The sequence below is a fragment of the Diceros bicornis genome, chromosome 3 (assembly GCF_020826845.1).
Source record: "Diceros bicornis minor isolate mBicDic1 chromosome 3, mDicBic1.mat.cur, whole genome shotgun sequence".
Lineage (NCBI taxonomy): Eukaryota > Metazoa > Chordata > Mammalia > Perissodactyla > Rhinocerotidae > Diceros > Diceros bicornis.
The window spans coordinates 15,680,664-15,698,475 of NC_080742.1; the positions used below are offsets into that span (position 1 = coordinate 15,680,664).

Below are 17,812 nucleotides of genomic sequence, written 5' to 3' on the forward strand. Positions count from 1 at the left end.
GCACCCATATTTCTGATTCAGTAACTTGGGAGTGAGGCCAGAGAGTTTGCATTTCTAACAAGTGACCCGGTTATGCTAGAATTGCTGGTTCTGAAACCATATTTTGAGAACCACTGCAGTACAGTATTGATCATAGAAGTCTGAGACAAAGCTGAATCTAATCTGTGCTGAATGAACTCTGAGTTGCTTGTAATGCAGAGTTATACCTATTGGATGGGTACCAACAATGATCATTTATGTAGTATCTTTTATTTATTTTTATAGATTGGAGCATATGATCAACAAATATGGGAAAAATCTGTTGAACAAAGAGAAATCAAGGTAACAAGTTTATTTCATTTTGTGTATTCTGAAACATAATTCTATAAATTGATTGTTAACCACATTTTATTTAATATCTTTCCATATACTTTTAAGGTATAAATTAATATTATGTTATTCTTTCCAAACTTCTAAATAAAGAGGTAAACTCTTTTATGATAGCATAGTCATGTGTCTTTACCTCTGATGATTTTTTTCTTTTTAGCATCTTTCTGTTCTTTTAAAATTTAATTTCTAATGGTTATTTTTTGTCAGCTCTTTTCCCCTTTCACTTGTCACCTTATACTTCTAGTTTGCTTTTCCTCCCTTTTGATGCTGTCATTGCTCTGTACAGTTTATTAAACTGGTAAGTGTTTCAGGATTTTTCCCGCCTGAGTGATCCTGTGCAAGTTGCTGCCCTGCTTAATTGAGATCCGCTTTTTGGTGCTACTAACAGAATGACTTGGGCGCAAATAGGGTCGCTGAAAAGTTGGTCATTTTTTAAAAGAATTTAGGAAATAAAGCATTAATTAAAATGTTTCTGTAGTAGGTAGTTTCTTCTTGAATATGTAATCACTTATGCTGATAAGACATTCTCATAGGCTACCTTGATAGCATGAAAACTATTTTTTAACTAAATTTGTTCTGTTTCTCAGCAATCACTCCTTTTTGGTAATAAGATTTATATTTTTCATTTGCATAGATAATACTAATCAGTGTGTTTCTGCACGAGCTAAATTTAATCTGGGCCCAGAGAATGTTACTTTAGTTGCTTGACATTTTCTATTTGTACAGAAAGGTTTACATTAGATTGTAAACCAATGTCTGTAGGTACTTAAAAATCTGTCAAAAAAATCTCAGTGTTTAGACAGTCATCTATAATAAAGAGCAAGATTCTTTGGCATTTGTCAATTTTAATCTTTAAACTATTTTCATGAAGAATTAATGTAGTTAAAGTTGCGGTAAGTACCTACTATGTGTTAAATATAGGATTAAATCATGGGGAAAAATAGGAAATAGATTATAATCTTGTAGATGAGAGGCGTAATTACAAATGAGATAAATTTACTTAAGAGAGAGCTGTGTAGGTCTCTATTGGGGAGTGCAGGGAGAAGCAGCCCTGGGGAGGTTAGGAAAGACTTCAGAGAGGAAGTGATTCATGAGCTGAGTTTGAGAGACATTGGGAGAATGAGGAAAACATTCCAGACAGAATGAAGAGCATATGAAAATATACATAAAGGAAGGAAGGCGCGTGACTGACTCAGGAATCCTCAAGGAGCTTGACTGGTAATAGGTTGGATGGAGGAAGGAGATTAGGGTGGATGGGAGCAAAACTAGAAAGGAAAATGGAAGTCACATCGTGTAGGGCCTTGACTGCCTTACCCGAGTCTAGAAATAATCTGGAAAACAGTGAGAGAGACTGAAGGATTTTGAGCAGAATAAGTTACCTGATTAAATTTCTATTTTAACAACTCATTCACACAGCACTAAGTGAGATGGGAAATAGAAGAGGAACAAATGTAGAATTCTGTTTTAGAAATATACAGTGGTACTTGGGAGAGAGATTTGGGAGTCCTGAGTATGTAAGTGTGTGTGTGTATATATATAGAGAGAGAGGTATATATATATATGTGTGATACATATTATATATTATACACATTATATAGATGGAGCTATAGGAGTGAGTGGATTTACATTGAATGATGAGAGAACAAGGCTGAGGACGAAACATTGGGAAACATCAACATTTAATGGATAGGTAAAGGAAGAGATGAAAATGAAGGAAGAAAGAGAAGTAAGAGATCCATGAGACAGTAGATTGGTGAAAGCATCATGAAGAGTTGGAATAGTCAAGAAAATAAAGAGCAGCAGAGAGGTCGCATAAGATGCCTTAAAATCTTTTATTCTCTTTGACAGTCTTTAACTTATTGGATAGGGAATGTTAAGTACCTTCAGAGGTTGTGTTACCAGTTGGCACATGTGGATGTTTTTTGAAATTTAAAAGCCTCAAACAAACCAACAAACAAAAAATATATATATATAAATAATTTTTTAGTGTTAAGCCACTCATCACAAATTACTACATTACTTACGTAATTTCCTCGTTTTTAAAAGAACTTTTTAATGCCTAAATAGAGGTTAGAGTAAGGAAGGAGGATTATATTGGTTGTTACCTGGTGAGCTGACAGGGTGAACTTAGGGAAGGCTAAGACCTGTAACTTGTTTCTGAAACACGTCTCCCTTTGTAATAGTAAATGAAGAATTCAAAACAGTATTAAAACTTACTCTTGTTATTTTGAATTAAAAGGGTCAATTTGTTGACAAGCCTAAAAGCACATTCCATTCTTTCTGAAGATTCTGGTGGAGGCAGATTATTTATAGTGTAAAATAATTTTGCATTTATTCTAAGGAAAGTAGAGAAGGGCATAACTGTGGTGTGTTAGTGTTAATATTTGATTTAAAAAACCCAAACCAGGTACCCATTGTTTAGAGAACACTGTACCAAATATATTGTGTTCATCCTTCTGTGTAATCGATTCTCTCCTTATCTGTCAAAGCAGTAAGCAACAACTAAAGAAATCAAAGAAAGCCATGAAAATACATTTCTTGGAAATGTTTATTTTTTCAATTAAAGACCCATGGTTGATATTGCTGCAGCATAAAATCTTTTATAAATTGCAAATTATTTTTCCTTAAACATTTTAGAAATTATAACTGGAAACTTTCATTTTCTCATCACCTTGACCCAAATTTAAAAGTAAATGTGGAATTTCCCCATTTTAGTACCTACTAGAGTTTTAAAGCTTCAACAAAAAGAACTGTGCTATTTAAAGTCATTATAGAGGAAAAATGGGATGGGGGGAACTAAAAAGGGTTTCCAGAAAGTGAAACTGGTGGTTATGTCCTTTGATGGAGTCTCAGTATTATAGTAGTTCTGTGTGTGGGAAGTCTGGATCATCAAACAGAAGTACTTTCTAAACTTAAACAGCCCTTTTAAGCTTTTTGGCTCAACATTATCTGTGTATTTAGAGATTTAAAAATTTCAAAACTTCAAACTATTTGTGTCATTGAACTTTAGGAATGTACTATAGGAACTGAAATGTATATTCAATAAAGAATATTTTATTTGGATTCTTGGCGATTAATTGTGTTCATAGTACTTGATTGTTTGTACTTTTCTAGTTAAATCAGTAGTTTTTAAAATCTTTTTTTTAAAACTAACTTAGTTTCCATTTTTTGTTTGTTCACTTAAACTTTTTGAAGGTCCATAATTATAGTTAGTACTGAAAGCTATGCTATTTTGTGTGAATGTAGGTTACTCTAAACCAATTTAAAATTTTCCAACTTAAAATATCTACTTAATTAAAATGAGATTTTATGAATGTTCACACTTTGGTGATAAATATCTTTTATTTTTGTGAATAAAATCATTAATGTTAGAAGATTTATCAGTGAAATTTTTCTTTTTCTTTTTTTAAATCTTCTAAATAGTCTAATAGGCTACCTTGAAGGGGAAGTTTTATCAAAACTGGCGATTATTCTGTGACTATAATGTAGCTCAAAATAAATGTTTTAATAAAATACAAAATAGGAAGTGAATTGCATATAAAAAGGGTGGTGTAGAATGAGCATGTTGAAAAACAACATAATTGCATAAATCAAGATTTATCTTCACTGTTCCTCTTGTAAAGACTTTAAGTTCTTAAAACGATCTTCATAAAAATTTTAGGGTATACCCTGAATCAGCAAATACTCACCATTGCTTTTAGGGGAAATACAGAGAATTAAGTTCCTGCGAGCCTCTAGTCACAACACTTTCGTCAACTGATCAATACATACCCTTGTTTTAGGTGTGTCTCTGTCTAAAGACACCATATTCAATATATATTGTTGATGCATTAACATTGAACTCAGGGCCAACAACACTATACCTGGTGCCCGAACACAGCTTATCTAACACACGTTTTCTCCATAAGGCACATCGCAGCCTTCTGACACTTAGGAGTGCTCCACAGCACTTAAGCACTATGCTTGGGGGCCATTTTAACAGCAAAATTACCAACAAAAAGCATAAAAATGCAAAAAACATGGCACTAAGTAGACTGTGGAGGGGACACTTATTTACAGTGTGAGAGCTGAAACAAGAAGGCAGAGCGTTGCACTGTTCGACCTCAGCTGGGAAATGTGCACAGTGGGTGGGTCCAGTTCTTTGCCACTCACTCTGCATGTGTCCACAAAGGACTGCAAAAGCACAGCAAGCATTGATTTGGAGGTACAAGTGAATTTAGTGAATAGGTAAATTGCAAATATGGAACCTATGAATATGAGGATCGACTGAATAAAATTACCATGGCTATATCTTCAACCCTGACCCTTTCTTTCTCTTTTGTTTTTGTATCTCTGGGTGGTTTGCAACTTCAGATGGACAAACTATTTGAAGGGATTCAAAGTTTAATTGCATCTTGATTTCAGGGTACATTTTTGGTTTAAACATCTCAGTTAACTGTGAGCTCAAATGCTGTCCTCTTCTTCATTTTAGATGCGAACAGTACTTGATCAAATTTTTACTTGAAGGGGTCATTGTTTCTTGAATAGGACCAAAGGATTTGCTGCACAGTTACTTGGTTAATTGAATGAATAATAAACAAATCATCTAAACACTGTGTCATCTCTGAGCACTTGGCTCCTGAGGAGTTTAACCTCAGCTCTTCCAATTCTTAACATCCTAGTCTTAAGTTATAAAGTGTAATTTATTTCCATAGTTTTTTTCAGTGATTTTGATCTCCACCCCTGCTCCTGCTCTGTATACCGATGGCAGAAACTTAATCTTAGTGTTCAATAATTCCAAGTTTAAACTACTTCCATTCATGATTCCTGCTTTCCCCTCCTCCTCTTCCTGGGCATGGCGTCTAAGTTCTGAGGTGATTAGGTGGCATTGTGGTCTCATTAGTGGTTGGCATGTGAACATAGTGGCAACCCCGAGAAACGAGTCATCCTCTTTGGGTCTCAGCTGATACCACCCCTACATGCTGGCATCTGCTGAGAAGTCTGCATCCCTGTCTGCCCTCAGCCCTGCGATCCACTGCTTTCTGCAGCAACGCCCCCAGCATCAGGCCTTGAGGGTCCTGCAGGGCCACTGCTCCTTCAGCCAACCTCAACACTCTCCTGTGCAGATCCGGGGCCGAGAGTCTCCTGGACCATCTTAGGCTATACATCCAAATTGATTGGTAGCAGTAGTGTTTATTTTAGAATTTTACTTTTAGTAATAAACAGGCCTCACATGTTACACACATCCTTAAATTTATCTTTTTGGAGAGTAATAAACTTTACTACAATACTATAGTTATGTTCCATTTGTAACAAATATATAATGTGTTACATTTTTGTCCAGTATATTAAAGTTTTTTTTTAATTGAAATGTTTTGAAGTTGATTCTTTTCTGATATTCTGGATTTAAATATATATAGAGAGAGAGAGAGAGAATTTCAATACTTCTTTTTTTATTGAGATATAATTGACATATAACATTATATTAGTTTCAGTTGTACAACATAATGGTTCAATGTTTCTGTATATTAAGAAATGATCACCACTATAAGTCTAGTTAACATCTGTCCCCATACATCATTACAAATTTTTTTTTCTTGTGATGAGAACTTTTAAAATCTACTCTCTTACCAATACTACTATTAATATATTATAGGGTTTACGGAACAAACCAAAGAAAACAGCACACGTGAAACCAGACCTCATAGATGTTGATCTTGTAAGAGGTGAGTTTTGAATAAATAAATGCTTAATGCAATTAGAAATTGACTTTGAAGAAACAGAATTCAAAATGGGTCAGATATATATGTTTGTAGAAATAAAAGCAACGTGAGCCTCAATGAAGGCAATAATACTATAAAAAAGAGAGAATGGAAGCATTTAAATACTACTGACTAGACTTTTCCTCCACTAAAGATCATTCCAAGAAGTACTAAGTATCAAAGAAGAGCAGCCTGTGTTTGCTTAGCAAACTATAAGGCTCAATTATAAAAATTAAATTGATAATTTTTAATTACCAACTGGAGCTGACATTTGAACATTGTCTTATAAAATATGTGGGAGAGGGCCGGCCCGATGGCACAAGCGGTTAAGTGCGCGTGCTCTGCTGTGGCAGCCCAGGGTTCGCCGGTTCGGATCCCGAGCGTGCACTGACGCACCACTTGTCAAGCCATGCTGTGGTGGCGTCCCATATAAAGTGGAGGAAGATGGGCACAGATGTTAGCCCAGGGCCAGTCTTCCTCAGCAAAAAAAAAAAAAAAAAAAGGATTGGCAGATGTTAGCTCAAGGCTGATCTTCTTCACAAAAAAAATATATATATATGTGGGAGAAATTCTGCTATTATTTCAGTTAAAAATAGTTTTTTACTTGAGTTGTTATGACACCATGAAGAATGTTTTTAAAAAGTGTCTACTACCCAAAATTGGACATTTCTCACTCATAGCATAATACAAAATAAAATTATACATTTTGTTCTCTAAATGTTGAAATTTTTTCTCTAAGGAAATTAAAGAATAATAAATATACTCTATCATTTTATTTTACTTTTTTCAGGGTCTGCATTTGCTAAGGCAAAACCTGAAAGTCCTTGGACTTCTCTGACTAGAAAGGGAATTGTTCGAGTTGTATTTTTTCCCTTTTTCTTCCGGTGGTGGTTACAAGTAACATCAAAAGTCATCTTTTTCTGGCTTCTTGTCCTCTATCTTCTTCAAGGTATAATTAAGTGATAGAAATGCATTTTGCTTTTAACTCTCAAGATGTTATGTTTGTAGGGTTACTAAGGCTTTTTTTTAAACATACACTAAATACTATTCAGTATGAAAATATATATTTATTGTGATATTTCACTTAATAAGACACAACTGGTTTGGTATTAAAAATGTTTGAGACAACAAAGCAGTTATTTTCCAATATAATTTTTGAAAATTTGAATCTGTGGATGGCTAAAGAAAAATATAGATTGAGAGGATTTTTAAAAATTAGAAAGTCTCTTCAAAATGCATCTCTTTTACTACGCCAGTGTTTTTTAATACAACCTATACAAGTTCATTTTTCCTGCCTCAGCCATGGTTTATTTTTTCTTTTAACCACTGTGGTCTGAGACTGTCCTCATTCTGTTTTGAAATTCTATATACCATGCACTGTTCTAAGTGCTTTTCACAGATTCTCGTGTAATTCTCACAACAACCCAGTGAAGTACAGGTACTATTATTATGCCTAGCTTATAGACATGGGACCTGAAGGACCTGAGGGCTCAAAGTCACATAATGACCAAGTATGGGAGAGCCCAGGTTCAAGTCGAAGCAGTCCGACTGCAGAGCCACATGCTTCACAACTCTGTTCTGCCACCCCCAACACAGCAGTATTCTAGTGCACAGTCATGGCAGCAGTATACAGCGGTGGTGTTTGACACTCTAGACCGTTTGGGGACTTGCAGGAGAAACCATTCACATTCCATCCCTCTAACAAAGCAATGATTTTAATTTGGTTGGTACCCTTTCAGTCTTTCTAATGTCTTACTTTTCTAGAAACACAATTGTAATCCTGAATGATTATTTAAATATGTTTTATTAACAAACTCTAAATAAAAGATAATATCTTTTAAGTAAATGAGAATATTATAAAAACTGCAGACTTTTATTTAGGTAAAGTTGTTTCTTTTAAGCCGGGGCACATCTTTTAGACATAAAAGGGAGTGAACTATGAAGATTTTGTGATTGTTGTTAATAGAGAGTGTGTGTGTATGTTTCTGATTAAAGAAATGATGCATGTTCATTGCAGAAAATATAGGAAAAAACTAAAGAAAAAAAAAAACTACCCATAATCGTGCCTTTCAATTTACTTTGTAACATTTTTTATATAGTTGACATTATTCTATGTAAATAATTGTATTCTTTTTTTGCCTTATGTTGGTACAAGTATCAGAGTCTTTATAAATATATTTTTAAATTATTGGAAAATGTTCTGTCCTACTTCAATGTTGGGCATTTAAGCTTTTTGCTGTCTTTTGCTATTATAATTAATGCTGAAGTGAGCATATTTTTTTGTGAAGTTTTTCTTACATTTTGAGTTATTTTCTTATGATAAGATCCTAGGATGCCTGCAATTAAGTGTAATAACCTTTCCAAGGATTTTCATATGCAGTTTATAATTGCTTTCAAGAAGTTGACCTTTATTGTTGTTGTTAAGTAATGCCATTATATGATAGGTCTTCTAAATGTATATTTATCAACTATTTTCTAGGTATAAGTTATCATAATTGTTATTGAGTTATTTTCTTGTGTTTGCTTTGCTCCCAAAAGGGTTTAAGAGAGCTTAATCTAAGTATGGTTATCTTCTAATGCTTTCTAGTTTACCTAAAGGAGAAAACTTGATTCTAAAGTGGTCAGAAATTGCAATTGCTTATTAGAGTAATAATTAATCATTATCGTTGATTGTAACCACTGTGCATTGTGCTTTTTTAGTATTGTTGCTTTCTAGTATTTGAAGGCAAACAAGTTTCCAGTGTAATTAGAAGTTCACTTACTGTGTCTGGAATTCACTTACTGGCTTTCCTAAGTTAAATAGGGAACACAGGTTAGATCAGGCATGGGAAAGAGATATTTTTTAGTTCAGAACCAAAGTTTAACATCATAAGTTTTCATAAGGGATGAACACTGAACATTCTCCTAGTAAAGCTTAAAGAAGTGACTTAACCTGCTCCAAGTCACACAGCCAGTGACAAAGTCATGATGTGACCCTAATGACCCTCAGCAATCTGCTAGTGCCTTTAGAAACTCCTGTGCCTCCATCTCCTTGCATATAGAAGTAGGGTGCAGTGCTCTGAGTAATATCCTCATTCTCTGTCCCACCCTCATCTCCCAAAAGGTTGAAAGAATCATGTGCAGTCAGATTTGATTTTATATAATTACATATAAGTTTTTACTTCAATTACATGCCTTTTAAGTTTCTCAACTGTGTATTGTCAGCTCCATCCCCACTTCTTGCTTACATTATTTCTTACCCAGATTATTGCCAAGAGCTCTTATATCTTCTACCTTCTGTCCATTTTAAAATTACAAATCTAAAAGAGCCACTTTAAGGTCTAAATCTCTTTCTAGTTATCTTTGCTTTCAAGACAAAAGCCAAGTTTTCAGTCAATCCCTTGTTGAATCTCTCCCCAACTTTAGCCAGACTAAATTAGCTCTTTGCTGTTTCGTAAACATTCTGTGCTTTTTTTTGCCCATATGCCTTTGGACATGCAGCTCTCTTTGCCTGGGTAGCCCCTTTCTCTTTTATTTACCTAGTCCACTCCCACTTGTTCTCTCAGAGTTAGATTAGACATCGGACGTCACCCTCTTTGAGAATCCTTTCAGAACCCCCCGATTGAGTTACACGTCTTTCCTGTGTATGTTACAGCACCTGTGGTAGGTATTCAGTTAGTTTGCTCGGTCTTCCGGAACAGAATACCACAGACTGGGGGGCTTAAACAGCAGAAATTTATTTTCTCACAGTTCTGGAGGCTGGAAGTCCAAGATCAAAGTGTTGTCAGGGTTGGTGTCTGGTGAGGTTTCTCTCCCTGACTTTTGGATGCCTGCCTTCTCACTGTGTGGTCTTTCTTCTCTGTGTGAGCGGAGAGCGATTCTGGTGTCTCTTCCTCTTCTAATAAGGGCACCAGTCCTATTGGATTAAGGTCCCACCCTATGACTTCATTCAACCTTTATTACATTCTTATAGGCCCTATCTGTAAATTAGTCACTCAGGTTTAGGCTTTAATTATGAACTGGTGGGGGGGGGCACAATTCAGTCCATTACAGGTGTTTTAATTGTTTCCATGTATGTCTCCCTTTTCCTCTAAACTGAGGGGGGGCAGGGAGCAGAGACTTATCTTATTTGTCTTTCTTCTCCCAATGCCTAACACCTGCCACTAAATCTTAAATCTTAAAGATTGACAGACCTAGAAATTGAACTTTAGATATTTTATATTCCTGATGATTGTCCCTAGAGTTCTGCTTGGCCAGTATGTGAAGTCCTGCCTTGGAACTACTTGTGCCCAATAAAGAACATTTTGTCTTAGTTGATCTCTTGGAGAAATCTCTAGAAGTACCATCTAGCAGAAATCTCCAACAGTACTGTCTAGTTCATAGGACTTCATTAAATGATCAAAAAGTATAACTTAGCATTATATAAAAGAAGTGAATATTTTCTCCTGGTATCTGCTAACCCTTCACTCGATGGGGAGAAAGGGGAGGAGATGATACCAGAACCATGGATACCAGAACCTCTGCCTCAGGAACTGAAGCCATGGAAGGGACATGGCCACTTTGAGAGACACAGCCAGAAGAAGGAAGGAAAAAGAGAGAGGAATAAAGTGGCTTCCCCCTTGTTTTCTAATGCTTTCTATTGGCAGAATTTCACAGAATGTAACAGCTTTCCTGTTAAGATAGAAAACAGTTTGTAGGTTCCCAGCCCTAGCATTAGAGAGAATGGTGGTCATGGGGCTGAAAGAGGAGAGATAAATAGCCGGTAAGAGGTTATATAAAATCCAAAATTCTTTAAGATGTTCTTCTTTGTGCCTGACACTTTGAACCTAGGTAGCATCTGCATCCTCCTCCGTTTTAAATAATGATAGCTGATACAAGTGCCATTTACCAGTGTTAGGTGCACATTTGCTGTATGTGAGGAGCTTTTCAAAGTGTTTACATATGTTACCTCCCTTGAAACCTACAGCACCTATATACTGTTTTATTGTACAGAGGAATAAAGCAAGGCTCGAAAAAGGTAAGGAACTTGATAAAGATCACATTAGAGTTCATATTAGAAACAACAAAAACTCTGTACTTCTCAAAATTCCAGATTCTGTTATAAAACAACTAGAGAATTTGAGTTAAATTCCAGGGTAATTCATAAAGATGATTGGCATTTTTAAAAATTTGTCTTTTTTTTCTTTTTAAAGAACCGTATTTTCTTACTCAGGGGAATATAAAGCTGAAATTTGTTTTTATGATATTTCTTAAACATATTAGGAGATAAAGTGGTGTTGTAAGCTTAAGTCTTGGTATGCCAGACCAGGATTCTTTCAGTTGCAGGTGGCAGAAACCAAATGTAAACTAGCTTTTGTGAAAAGTGTTTTTTGGGGTTTTTTTCACTGCTTACTATAGAAGTTTTCAAAAAACAGGAAACTAGATAGATTAGTACAATAATCGTGGTGACCACATGTTCCAGTTTGCCAGGGGCTTTCCAAGTGTCCAGGTTGACTTGTGTTGTCTGAGTGCTTCATTAACAGCTCTCCTTTCACTCTTCTGGGTCCTGATTTAGATGGTGAGTTACATAGTCACCCCAAACACCCATATGCCCATCTCTTTGATTAAATAATTAGTAACATTTTGGGATATTTACTTAATCTGTTTTGTTAAAGTGAATTATATGCATGATGACATTTTATCCCTGAACACATCAATATGCATCTCTTCAAAATATGCACATTACACAACCATATTACGATTATCACACCTAACAAAGTGAACAAAAATCTCCTAATGTTCAAATTCTTCAGTTGTTCCAAAACAAACTTAGGTACTCCTAGGCCCTGGATTCAAGCATTGCTGGATCTAGAGGCTCAGATGATGTCTTTACTTTTTGTGCTGTTGATTCTGCTTTCCTTTTGCTGGTCTCATTCTTAGGGAGGCTCTTTCTGAGTGGTGGCTGAGGTGGCTCCTGGCAATTTCATATTTCCATACGCACCTGTATTAATTTCTGAAAAAGATTCTGTTTGGCCCTGTGTGGATCACATGCCCATCTTTTTATTAATTCCTGTGCCCAGAGTTAAGACTGGCAAGCCTGGATTATGTGTCCATCCCTGAGGTGGGGGAAATAACACTGTTTTATTGACAGAAAAGGAGGCAGACTTGCAAAAGATAAAGAGAGTTTATGTCTAGAAAGTCTAAAGAATGCTGAGCAGGCAAAAACAAGATTTCTTCTTCACATGGTAATGGTTAGCACTGATGGGTGTTTAGTGGTTTTCCTGAAAATATGCCCAAGTAAATTTATGTTGTTAATTCTGAGTAGATAGACCTCTACTGAAAAAGAAGCTCTTTATAGTCTTCTTCTGTTAGTGCCAGCAAGTCAGATTCTGACTCCCAGCAACCCGGTATACAGTAGACAGTGTACACCTGCCTGGTCTTTTTGCGCCATCCTCTCACTTTCTGGTGCTCTATCAGACAATGCTCCACTGCTCTTCATAGGGTTTTCATGGCCAAGTGTTTTGGAAGTGGGTGGACAGGTCCTTCTTCCTAGTCTGTCTAGTCTGGAAGCTCCACTGAAACCTGTCCACCATGCGTGACCCTGCTGGTATTCATAATACCAGTGGCATAAGCTTTCAGCATCACATGCAGCTGCCACAGTATGACAACCGACAGACAGGTGGTGTGGTTTCCTGACAGGGAAACGAACCTGGGAGGTGGTGGTAATATTACACACGAATCGTAACCACTAGACCACCAGGGCTGGCTCTTTATAGCCTTATTACACACTTATCATAGACTTCCTTGTTTGTATAACAAAATCTTAAGTGCACCTGAGGTTAATGCGGTTCTTCTGATTGTTTGTGATCTTACCAGGAATGCCCTCAGATTTGTACACATCTAGTTTTCTTTGCAGTGTTAAGTTATGTACTTTAGAGACTACATTGGGTGTTATCTTGTTCCAAGAGTTTGTTACTGAATAGCTTGGTTAGCCAATGGCAAACAATAAAATACTCTGAAAGAGCTTGTCTGGAGTAGCATTTTAAACTCACTTAAATTTAGAAAAATAATCTGGCAAGAAGCAACGTTAGAGCAATTTTTGAAGAAGTGACTATCATATCTATAATTAAACGTATTTTCTTTCCCTTTTTGTAGTTGCCGCAATAGTATTATTCTGTTCCGCTTCTAGCCCGCATAGCATACCTCTGACAGAAGTGATTGGGCCAATATGGCTGATGCTGCTCCTGGGAACTGTGCACTGCCAGATTGTTTCAACAAGAACACCCAAACCTCCTCTAAGTACAGGGGGTAAAAGAAGAAGGTACTCTCTGTTTAAAAGTGATCTTTTGTAGATTTCTGTAATTTGAATCCGGAATTGTTCTTGACTTGAATAAAATGTTATCTTATAAAGTTGCTCTTTCAAATAAAGCAGTGAGCTTCAGAATTAACTACCAAATGATTTAGTTTCTGTATTTGCTTCAAGGCCATTTTGAGACCACATATCTGTTTTTGTTTTTATTTTTCTTGAAGCTCATTTCTAAGGCACTTAATATCAATGTAGAGAATATATGTTAGCTGGAGTTGCTAATAATTCCCACTATTTACCAAGTCTTGTACTTATGAGATACTTTGGCAAAAACAAGAGCCAAGAAAAAATTTCAGCTAAATTCTATTTATTAAATGCTATTTGAAGCTGTTTAATATTGCCCCTTGATTAAGTAAGCATAGTAAGTCTCACTGGCCACTCAGCACAATGGAGTTCTGTTTTTAGGGTCTTTTCAGCAATTCCTCGTTTGAATATCGTTGCTAAGAGATTGTGACATTTGCAGTTTGGGGATGTTGAGATTTAAGCCTTTGTCATTTTGAAAAGATAATGCCTACATTAAATAAATAGCATTGCTGATCAGTTAGATGATAAGTCTCTCTGATCTGAATTTTCTTCTTTCTTTATCTGCAGATAAGTGGCATTCAAATAGGGAAGAAATGCTTTTGTAAATACCTGTCTAATGCAATCCTTACAACCTAATGTCCACTGACCTGTCAGTATGAGCAAGGAACAATACTTTAACATTTACAGAAATTGGTATTGAATATGTACCTTAATATTTGGATTAACTTTTATCCAGTAAATCTGAATTTTATTATGTATTGAAGTTCCTGTGTTTATGTTTACCAAAATTGTGAATGTACTACCAAGAAAATAGTTGTTAAAATTTTAAAGCTACCTTCAGTTCTTAATCTCTTCTCACAAAGGAAATTAAGAAAAGCAGCCCATTTGGAAGTACATAGGGAAGGCGATGGTTCTAGTACCACAGATAACACACAGGAGGGAGCAGTTCAGAACCACGGTACAAGTACCTCTTACAGTGTTGGCGCTGTCTTCAGAGATCTCTGGCATGCTGCTTTCTTTTTATCAGGGTTTGTATTTATTCAAGGCTTTATATGGCAATAGAGATGCACTATCCCTTTTCTGGCACTTCAGGCTCAAGTAATGAATATTAATGACTTTAAATATGACAGCCCTATTATGGATTTTGTTTTGATAAATTATAATACTATAGATAATGAACAAATAGAGACCGTAAAGTTTATTTTGGGATATGTGTAAATACATCTATATGAGAATGAATATATATCATCAAAGTATATTTAGTTAGGGTTTCTTGATTTTGGTTTCTTGTGTGATTTCTCAAGTACTATTTTACTTGTATTAAATTGGTTATTTTATTTTATTTATTTATTTGTTTTGAGGAAGATTGACCCTGCGCTGACATCTGTTGCCAATCTTCCTCTTTTTTTTTTTCTTTTTTCTCCCCAAAGCCCCAGTACATAGTTGTGTATCATAGTTGTAGAGTTGTAACTCTTATATATGGGATGCCGCCTCGGCATGGCTTGATGAGCGGCGAGTAGGTCCGCGCCCAGGATCCAAACACACGAACCCTGGGCCATTGAAGCAGAACGCACAAACTTAACCATTACGCCACCTGGCTGGCCCTGGTTATTTTATTTTTATCAGCTCTATAGGTCACATTGGCTTTATTAATATGCCACGTGAGTTGTGTGACTTTTTTTTCCTTTAATTCCTGCCACAATTATCTAAAATTATCTGAAATAAAACATAAGCATTGTTATTTAAAGAAATAAAATGTATATGAAATTTTATTTTTGTATATTGGGCTTTTTGTATAGTTTGTACCACAATAAAGATTTACCAAATAGGGAAATATAATTATAGCAAACTTCAAAAATAATTAAACCTAACTTAATCTTGTATTATTATTTTGAATAATTTATTCAAAACGTTTAAGGGTTATATTACTAGGTTACATATACATATAAGGAATTTGAAAAAAGTTAAAAAGCTATGATCAAAATACTGAGTGTAACTGATAAAAGTGCTAAGTTAATAAATCGAGAAAAGGGATACTGCAAATAACTATTTTTGGTCACTTTTGTTAACTTCTCTACTAATATCATTGTTTCATCAATTTGTGATTGTGCTCTTATGATAAAGTTTATCATGCATTATGTAATTAAGCAATTATATCCTGGGCATATTTTCATTGATTGTAATTTGGGGGGAAATTTTCCAAAATTTTAATAGTTTGCAGTAGCATAGGATTAAATTGATTCCCCCACTATTCCAACTACCTATTCTTCCTCCAGAGAAGATATAGATTTTATTTTGTTTTGTTTTTAAGTTGGGTTGGATCCTGTCTCCCTCTCTCTCTTTATTAGTCTTTTTTTTTTTTCTTTTTTTGCAAGTAGCTCTCCTTTCTAGCACTAGGATGTGGTAGTTTTATCACTGCAAAGTCAGTTTCTTAAACATTTCTCAAGACTTTCTTTTTTTTTTTTTTTTTAAGACTTTCTGATAAGCAGTTAAAAATAGCGTAGTGGATATGTTTTGCTTTTGGGGAGTCATTTCGTTGTTTTGGGTGTCCAAAACTGATACTGTGTTACATAGTATTTAGAATCCCCCTGAATTAGTAGGTTGGTGCCTTTGGAATTTACAGTGTTTCTCTCGTCAAATAAGATAGACTTCAATTTTCCTCCTTTTGGGCTGTAGCATGACCCTGACTACCAGTCATTGATATTATAATGGCTAAATCCCTTTGGATTTATTCTCTTTAATTACGACAACTATAATGTTTTTAAAGATGCGCTATTTTCAACTTTCTCATTTTGTGACTGCTTTGCCAGCATATGAATGAGACTGTTTTAAATATTAAGTGCAAAAAGATCTTAAGAAAAATGTTAATTTTGGAAGTTCTAAACTGAGTTCTGAAATCTTGATGATGTCTTGTTCTTTCAGGCTTTGAAAAGTGTGGAGATACATTAAGACTATGAAAATAACCCATTTCTCATCCCACCTTCACCTTCTATTTTTAGCATCCATTGATGATTCTTGCCAGAATTATTATTATGATGGTTGCCAAAAGGTGATTTTTCTAACTGTATCATTCCTTCTACGTTTATTAGTTGGCATTCTACTTTAAGGAAAAGCTTTTCCCTGTTTACTCATGGATTTCTATTTTATTCAGTTTGTTACTATCATGTATTTTGATGATCAAATTAGCCTAAATTTGGCCAGTGGAGCCCCTTTGAGCAGTTTGTCTTTTTGACATGTCCCTGTCATTCTTTGAGCACTTCCTTGCTTTCTGGCACAACAAAATGTTTCAGGTTCAACTTGTACTTCCTCTGCCTCAGCCCTGGAATCAGCCATTTCTTCAAGGAGTGTGGTATATAGAAACCAAGATCTGAGTGCTAGATGTGCTCATTGCTGTTGAGGTTTTGCTACCCCCATGCCTTCTCAGTGGGCAGAGCTAGAAAATGTGTGTGTCTATGTGTGTGTGTTTATCCCTTTACATTTGTATTTATTTCTATATCTATTTAGATATATTATAAACCATGAATTTGCAATGATAGCTCCAATTCAAATACAATACCACGGAGTTCATTTTATCTTTTCTCCTCTCCATATTTATATCTTCCTCTCTATCCCTGAAAAACCTGGTTCCCATTGTTCTCAATATACTTACTTATTCAATGAATCCTCTGTATGTAGCCCATCTTCCAACTCTGCTGGGCTGCACCTGGCACCCTGCCCTAAAATTGTCTTCGAATGGGCCGCCATTTTTGGCTGCCACTGGGCTGTCCCTCTCCAACAATACTCTTGCCACTGCTGTTATTACCAGCCACTGCCAAGCTGCCTTGATTTGTATTTTGAGCTACTTTGTCATCCCTGAGGGTTGTACTTACATTTAGTATTTTCTTTGTCGTTTCAGCTTGTTTTGCAACTTACCTGCATTTAGTTCACGAGAAACATCAGATAGCTACTATAGCTTAGTAACTTACTGTTCACATCTCCTTTTGTGTTTATGTACTTTGAGGACATAGTGGGGAGAGAAACAACCCAGAGAAGATTGGAAGGGGGCAGAGATAAGGAAGGGAGAAAGCGGTAGATAGCTGAAAGGTATCATATGGAATGGGTACTACTAATCCTCTTTCCCCTGGCTAAACATAGTCTTTACCCTGTCCTGGTATGGAAAGAATACATTCCCCTTAGAACATTCCTTAAGGCAGCAGTTGTTACTGATTCAAAGCCCTTCTCACTATGCCCTTATCTTTTGCCCTCTGGGGTTCTGGTTGACTCTGCAGGTTCTCTGTCCCTTTTTCTACTTTGACTACTGGCCTTCAGGCCTATGTTTTCAACTGCCTACTGATCTTTCTCAGCGTGTTCCCGG

The 17,812-nt window shown here is 35.8% G+C and overlaps 1 protein-coding gene across 6 annotated transcripts in view; it reads left to right on the top strand.

The window, feature by feature from the left end:
- The window catches only part of PHTF2 (putative homeodomain transcription factor 2), a 128,145-nt gene that overhangs the window by 72,931 nt on the left and 37,402 nt on the right, over positions 1 to 17,812 (top strand). For 5 of the 6 annotated variants that reach the window (XM_058524147.1, XM_058524155.1, XM_058524137.1 and 2 more), the window contains 5 exons: positions 265 to 321; positions 6,005 to 6,074; positions 6,901 to 7,059; positions 13,224 to 13,389; positions 14,322 to 14,486. In XM_058524147.1, coding sequence (XP_058380130.1) covers positions 265 to 321; positions 6,005 to 6,074; positions 6,901 to 7,059; positions 13,224 to 13,389; positions 14,322 to 14,486 — 617 coding nt within the window. The remainder of the gene's footprint in view (positions 1 to 264; positions 322 to 6,004; positions 6,075 to 6,900; positions 7,060 to 13,223; positions 13,390 to 14,321; positions 14,487 to 17,812) is intronic. The other variant, XM_058524174.1, reaches the window with a different exon arrangement.